Consider the following 6,800-nt stretch of genomic DNA (forward strand, 5'->3'; position numbering starts at 1 on the left):
ATTTGTAAACACCAAAAATACACACGGACAGCAGGTGGCTTCAGTATTCGGTCGAATGTTTAATAAAAAACTTTATGATTCCTCGATAGTGTTAAGGGAACCGCTGTGCGAAGCATTCACGAAGCTCGTTTGGAAATGAAAATAACAAAATCCACTGTTGTCCTTCTGGTCTTTGTATTAATGTTGTCGATACTTGTAGCGAATGTTGCCGACTTGATCAATATCGACACGCACGTCTTGGACGACACGCTTTCCAATAAACACACGAGAGAAGAATGGTCGCGTTCGAAGTTTTACGATATTGGAACATCGTTCGATCACCTGATTTGGTTTCTACAGGTGTGTGCTAATTTAGAATTGAATCATTAATTAATCCATTAACACTTGGTGTTCCAATTTAATGTACTGTATTTTTCTGGCAACATTGTTTCAAGTACCATTTCTATTTTAGATATCAGACATACACATCAGCATATTTCGAGATCCATTTAGGATAACTGAATTAAAGGAATTTTGTAATGTCACTGTGGATGTTATTAAACCTGCAGTCGTGCTTGCTTCAGGTAAGTTTCATTTATGCAATAATAAATGGAATAATGTGTTTGATACTGTTTATGATTTTGGTGAAACAGGTTCTTAAGTTAATTAGATATTGAACAGTGAGGTAGATAAATATAAAAATTCTCTGTTGTTTTCCTTGTATAGTATAGTATCTGATAATGAAAATTGATAAGAAAATTGATCAACTTCTCATAATGTACAAGATGATAATTTAACAGGTGATCTCACGGATGCAAAAGCCAAAGATAAGATGGGATCAGGACAAATATTGGAGGAGTGGCAATATTATAAGCAAGTATTAGATGATACAGAAGTTAGCAAAAGAACATTGTGGCTAGATGTGAGAGGCAATCATGGTATGAACCATGTATAACAGAATATATTTTTCTTTAATTATGAATTACAGGAATATTAATGCTCTTCTAATTTACACTTAATATATTTTCAGATAATTTCAATGTAGTGAGCTTAGAGGCAAAAAACAATTATTATTCCAATTATTCCATTCAAGGAAGAAAGCATCCAAGATCTTATATGTATACAATAAATATTGGTTCCGAATTATATTCTTTTATTGCAGTAGATGCTTGTCTAAAACCTGGTCCAAGAAGACCATTTAATTTTGTTGGAGTGTTAGATGATCAAGAAATGAAAACTATACATGGATTAGTGAACAGATCTCAAGAAAATAATGCAGACTTTATAGTATGGTTTGGTCACTATCCTACTTCGTGTATACTTTCACAGACCAGTACAGGTGTTAGAAACATCATAGGTAATGAGTTACGTGATATACAGCATTCTAAGATTGAGGAGAACATATTATACACAATAGGCATCTATTTTAATATATATTTTTAGGCAGAGATAAGGAAAGTATCGTATACCTTTGCGGGCATTATCATACGCTTGGTGGAACAGTACCCAATATGTATACTCTACAACAAGCAGGATTTCTTGAATTAGAGTTAGCGGATTGGAAAGATAATAGAATGTAAAGTACTCGTATCTTATACTTATTAAAACCCTTAAAATAATAGGTGAAGAACTATTACATTTCTGATCATTGTTAGGTATCGTGTGGCAGCAATAGATCATGGCCAGTTCTCTTTTATTGATGTCAAATATAGAGAGTGGCCAGTAATATTGATTACCAATCCTAAACATGCTTTATATATGATGCCTAGGAAAGAAAATTTACTGTCTATTGTTAAGTCTACACATGTTAGGTGAATTTTTTCATATTTAAATATTTATCGAAATGTATACGTTTTTATAATATTTATATTACCGTTTCTTTATATCGCTATATATTATTTTTTTAGAGTGCTGGTTTTCTCAATAGCATCATTAAAGGATGTTGAAGTTCAACTGGACGACGGTACTTGGTCTAAATGTGAACACGTTAAAGGACCTCTTTATACTTCTAAGTGGAATGCAACAGAATTCATGCATGGAATACACACTATTCGAGTTTAGTAAAAAATTTATTTCTTTACTTTGTTCATTTAATTTTACTCTATCACAGCGCAACTGTTTTATTCCCTGTGTGCTTGCTCTTCTTGATCATTTCATTCTTCTTTGGCTCCAGGTAAGAGTTGTGGATTCGGATGGTAGAGAGACAATAGTGTTCCAGCCTTTTTCTCTCGATGGATCTCGTTTATCATTCCGCATTCTACCTAGACTAATTCTTATGTCAAACGTCAGCAGTATAGTAAGTAATATAATATATAAATATGCGTGAATACAAATTTGAATAATAATACATTCTTTCTATTCAGTTTAAATCCTTATTTGGGACAGTGTTGATTCTGTTAGTAGTCCCCTTATGTTTGCTACGGTGTCTTCACATATTGTGTGAAAGTAAGTTGCATAAGAGATTTTTAATGAACTATGTTAAATTTATAGTTTCATTATTTCGAAATAAAAATACTATTAAAATATCGAAAAAATATTTCTTTGATTAGAAAAGCAGATGCATCGACCAAGATTCAGAATAAAATTTTTTCACTCATGGCTTAGGAAATTATGGATATTATCCACTGTCGATCGCTTGTGTTTTCCATTAGTTCTGTATGCATTATACTTAATAGTCGGTGAGTAATCTACACATCTTTTTGGTGCTTTGAAAATTCTCTTCATAATGAAAGTATATTTTTCACAGGTCCATGGGCCATTGGTGAAATAATAGATAATCATACAGGTGTAATTTTTGCCTGGGGAACATTTGTTGGAAATTCTTACCTTCCCGGTGCCTTTACCTATGCTTATGGGTTTTTTCAATTATTTTCTTTCCATCTACCACTTACATTAATCTTAGCTCACAGAGTGGATAAACGGTAAAGTGTAGTATCGTTTTGTATATTTATTTTTGAATGAACAAATGCAATAATGAACAAAATAAATTATAGATTAGAAAATCTTAACAAACCTGATTATAAATCAGCGTTCAAGATTTGTTTTCTATGGCAACATTTGCCAATAACATTATTAATTCTGATGCAAGCAAGTATGGCTTACTTTTTCTGGCTGGCATATGGAACACTGGCTACCATGTTGTGCCCTTTACGCACTTGGAGCATTTTTTTAGCAATAATGTTATGGCATCAAGTGAATACAATGCCTCAATCGTGTTTAAGGTATGCGTTAATAACTAAAAATTCTATTATTTCATAAGCTATCTAACGATTCGATATTTTAAGTATAAATATACAAATGTTTTAAAATAAATAGTATTGTCCATAATTATAACAGTATTTTTCTCGTCGTCTTTAAGGTCTGCAACAGCGATATGGTCCTCCCATGGTTAATTTGTGTATAGTACAACAATTCTATACCAGAACGTAGCGAAATTATTAAAATTCATTTAATAGAGTTAGATGATTTCATGTTTTGCATAAACACTGGTGAGTTAAAGATAAGTATATACACTTTAAGTGGACATGTAGATGAATTTTCATGGTTTGTATCGACCAAAAATATGAGGCATTTAATTTATTATATGTCAGCATTGATACTAGTGTATACAACTATGTTCAAATCGTTATTCTCTTTTTACTTGTTATTTCAAAAATATAAATTTTAATAGCATTAGAAGTTACTTATTCAATCAGTTCCTTTAGAGAGTACCACAGACTTTGTTCATTAGAAAAATTATGATGAAAATAGTTTATATTTAATGTATAATTGTAATAACCGTATAGCCGATTTTTCAAAATTATGTATGATTTAATGCGTTATTTTCAAATTTCAAAAAATGAAAATACGTATCTCAATTACTTATTATGAACGTGTTCGCGATGGAAACTATGCCTTTTAAATATTTTTTATTATTCCTAAAATTATTATTTATAGCAATTATTGCAATGCTTCCACATCATATGTATATTTTACATAAATATTGTAACATATACCAAGCATTAAAGGGTCATAGTGAATTTTCGAAAGGAGAAAGAAGAGAATGCTGTCATGCATTTTTCTTATCGCATTTTGGTTGAGAATTAAGTTATTAACCAATCTATATGATATAAATAAATAAATAAAAAATGCAACGTAAATTGATATTTTAATATGTAAACTATAAATTTATATCTCATGTGAAATACAAGTTAGAGAAGTATCTTCTTTTAACTTTTGGATATATATAGTGAAAATTATATAATATAAATACAGTTTTATAAGATAAATATTCTTTTACAACTGTGTTTTTGAGAAGGTGTTCTTGTTTGAAAATATCGGCTCTTGACGACTTTGAAATCACGGTTAGATTGAAAAGTGATAAAGTTAGGAATTCAAAATTTTGCTTGCATGTTTATTTATAGTTCAAAAGTATTCAGTAAAATTTGTATGGAGTATTAGTGGTTTTAAGGTATTGTTTTTATTGTAATGAAACATTATATTTAATACTTAGTAACTTTATTAATATGCGTATAAATTTTAATGTACGATTTTGAAATATAAATATACATGCATACGGAATTCTGAGTTTTCAATTTTAATATTTTTTAATCTAATCATCATTTCAAAATCGTTGTGAAGCGACCTCTTGAAACGCGAATACCCCCTTAAGATCCATATTTAATTTGAATTCGACTTAAATATACTGGAATTCTGTTTGATCAAGTGTCAATTCTGTGATAATTAGTAAATATAACATTATGTATATGAAAGTGGCATTTTAAATGAAGAATTGTAACATTGTTTTTAAAAGTGTAAACTTAATTTTGAATCAAATATATTTTATGACCAAGATTAGTATTTCAAACAGACGTGTGAAGTTGTAAAATTAAGTGAACATCTTTTTCAAGGTGTAAATCAGTATTTTGTTAGAAAAATAGGTTATAGTTTATTGTTATCCTATATTTTTCTACAGACAATTCAATTGTCACTATTGTTAGAAACGATCTCAAAACTTCAAAATGTGATCTCAATGAAACAATGATTCCCAGTTAATGTTTCTCCTGTAAATATGCTAAAACTAACAAATTTATTTAATAATCGCATCACTGAGTTTATTATTGATTTAACAATGTATTACTAAATATTTTTGTTATTTCAAACACGATGTTCCATGTTTAATATACCGTTTCATATGTATTGGGAATCATTGTGAGGAATTTCCTGATGTCACCAAGTGTGTATTTACATGTAATGTATTTTACAAAGCACTAGAAAAAAGATGCAAGATAATGTTATTTTCAGATATTTCATACATAGCGTAAAGTATATATTACATCAATAGCTTATATGATAAAAATATACTGTACATGTGTAATATATCCATAGGAAGCAGAAGCATAATGCATGTGGATGTTAATAAATATTATATGATTTAAATAATTTAGAATATATACATATATATATATATGCATGTATGCTTAAAAAAAAATTTCCTTCTAACTATTATTCCTTATTGTGTGTATCTATCTTGAAATATAGACGTGTACAATGTAAGTTTGAAAATAATAATATATCTAACTGTTTCCGTTATATATTTTTTATAAATTGCTATGATTATTTTCTTAAGTTATTGAGTTTAAATTTTCACGTCCGACGCGGCTAGTAGCAGTAGCAGCACAAAGTACTAGTTGTTCAGTACCTCGATTTCTCTTATCGTGGCTTTTTCCCCTCTAATAAAGACACAGTAAATTAGGATCATTTTCATTGGTTTTGATCTATCTATATATATTCAATATCTATTATACATGTATCGTGAACTTACCTATTTTGTAATTACGTAAAATCGGTCTAGGGAAAATTCAATTCATTCACGAATAAGGCGCACGTTGTTATGTGACTACTGGTGGATGTGTTAACGAGAATTGATTTTGTCATATTACCGAAGAATTTCCTGACAGTTCAGTCTTCGAACTTTTATCACCTCTAAAGTGTTCATTAATAAATAATATGGGTGATGTCGACGGAGAAAACTCAGCACAGTGGGCGATTGATCTTCTAACCCCTTACAAGTATAAGCAACCTTTTTACCAAGCTTACGGTCCTGAAATAGGAGGTGGTGTTTGCGGTTTTATAATCCAGTGTTTGGAGAATAAAGGGTATCAACCAAGTTTTCTCAGTAAGTCTGACTAAATTTTAAAAATATAATAATTCTAATTATGTAACGCGTGTATTCGAGAAAACGAAATGGTAGTACTTCATTAACTGTAAAAGACAAGTTAATGGATTATTCATATTTATAACTTTCTGATTCAGCGATCATTCATTTTCTTAACCATTTAACTTATGATTTTTATGTTTTACTTTATTAGATATTCGTAAGCATATTAAGTACTGCTTATTTGGCATCGTAGCAGGGCACATTTTGAAGAAAGTTATGTACTACAGGGCTGAACTCCGTGATGCGTCAATGATAGATTATATTAAACGTCATCCAGAACGTTTTCCTCCTCCACCAGGTATAATAGTTTAAGTTGGATTTCTACAATTGTTATTATATACATTTGTATATTCATTTTATTTGCTGTTTTAGAAAAACCGCTGTACAGAGATACATTTGAACCCTGGTTGCCAATTCGTTGAACAATTATAATGCTCTTTTAAGATAATTATTGTTTCTATGTATTAGTGAGTATTGAAATGAAATACATAGATAATTCCTATACCTTATAAGAATATGTTATATTCTTTTCATATTGACACATTATTTATCATCTGTGAATAAGTGGACACATGAGATTGGGCTAGGAAGATATAAAAAATTTTTTATATCTGGAAAAAGG

At 29.8% G+C, this 6,800-nt stretch overlaps 2 protein-coding genes across 2 annotated transcripts; both read left to right on the forward strand.

Moving 5' to 3' along the window:
• Positions 1-135: 135 nt before the first annotated feature.
• LOC116433757 (transmembrane protein 62) lies at positions 136-6,476 on the forward strand. The gene is made up of 14 exons (XM_031992191.2): positions 136-339; positions 452-563; positions 780-917; positions 1,010-1,336; positions 1,423-1,555; positions 1,635-1,790; positions 1,887-2,034; positions 2,153-2,275; positions 2,343-2,424; positions 2,529-2,657; positions 2,726-2,900; positions 2,973-3,200; positions 3,338-6,136; positions 6,330-6,476. Exons 1-13 carry the CDS (start codon positions 136-138, stop codon positions 3,369-3,371), a joined length of 1,989 nt encoding a protein of 662 aa, XP_031848051.1. The 3' UTR covers positions 3,372-6,136; positions 6,330-6,476.
• On the forward strand, positions 5,968-6,600 carry ND-B14.5B (NADH dehydrogenase (ubiquinone) B14.5 B subunit). Its single transcript, XM_031993276.1, has 3 exons — positions 5,968-6,136; positions 6,330-6,476; positions 6,551-6,600. Exons 1-3 carry the CDS (start codon positions 5,968-5,970, stop codon positions 6,598-6,600), a joined length of 366 nt encoding a protein of 121 aa, XP_031849136.1.
• Positions 6,601-6,800: the final 200 nt, after the last annotated feature.

This window comes from Nomia melanderi, chromosome 10, assembly GCF_051020985.1.
Source record: "Nomia melanderi isolate GNS246 chromosome 10, iyNomMela1, whole genome shotgun sequence".
In the NCBI taxonomy this organism is placed as follows: domain Eukaryota; kingdom Metazoa; phylum Arthropoda; class Insecta; order Hymenoptera; family Halictidae; genus Nomia; species Nomia melanderi.

Bases quoted from the DNA above. Each gene is read 5' to 3' on its own strand.
- LOC116433757 (XM_031992191.2), top strand. From the start codon at position 136: ATGAAAATAACAAAATCCACTGTTGTCCTTCTGGTCTTTGTATTAATG. The intron at 918-1,009 runs GTATGAACCATG...ATATATTTTCAG, and splicing joins AGATGTGAGAGGCAATCATG to ATAATTTCAATGTAGTGAGC. The intron at 2,658-2,725 runs GTGAGTAATCTA...TATTTTTCACAG, and splicing joins TGCATTATACTTAATAGTCG to GTCCATGGGCCATTGGTGAA.
- ND-B14.5B (XM_031993276.1), top strand. From the start codon at position 5,968: ATGGGTGATGTCGACGGAGAAAACTCAGCACAGTGGGCGATTGATCTT. The intron at 6,137-6,329 runs GTAAGTCTGACT...TTACTTTATTAG, and splicing joins GTATCAACCAAGTTTTCTCA to ATATTCGTAAGCATATTAAG. The intron at 6,477-6,550 runs GTATAATAGTTT...TTGCTGTTTTAG, and splicing joins ACGTTTTCCTCCTCCACCAG to AAAAACCGCTGTACAGAGAT.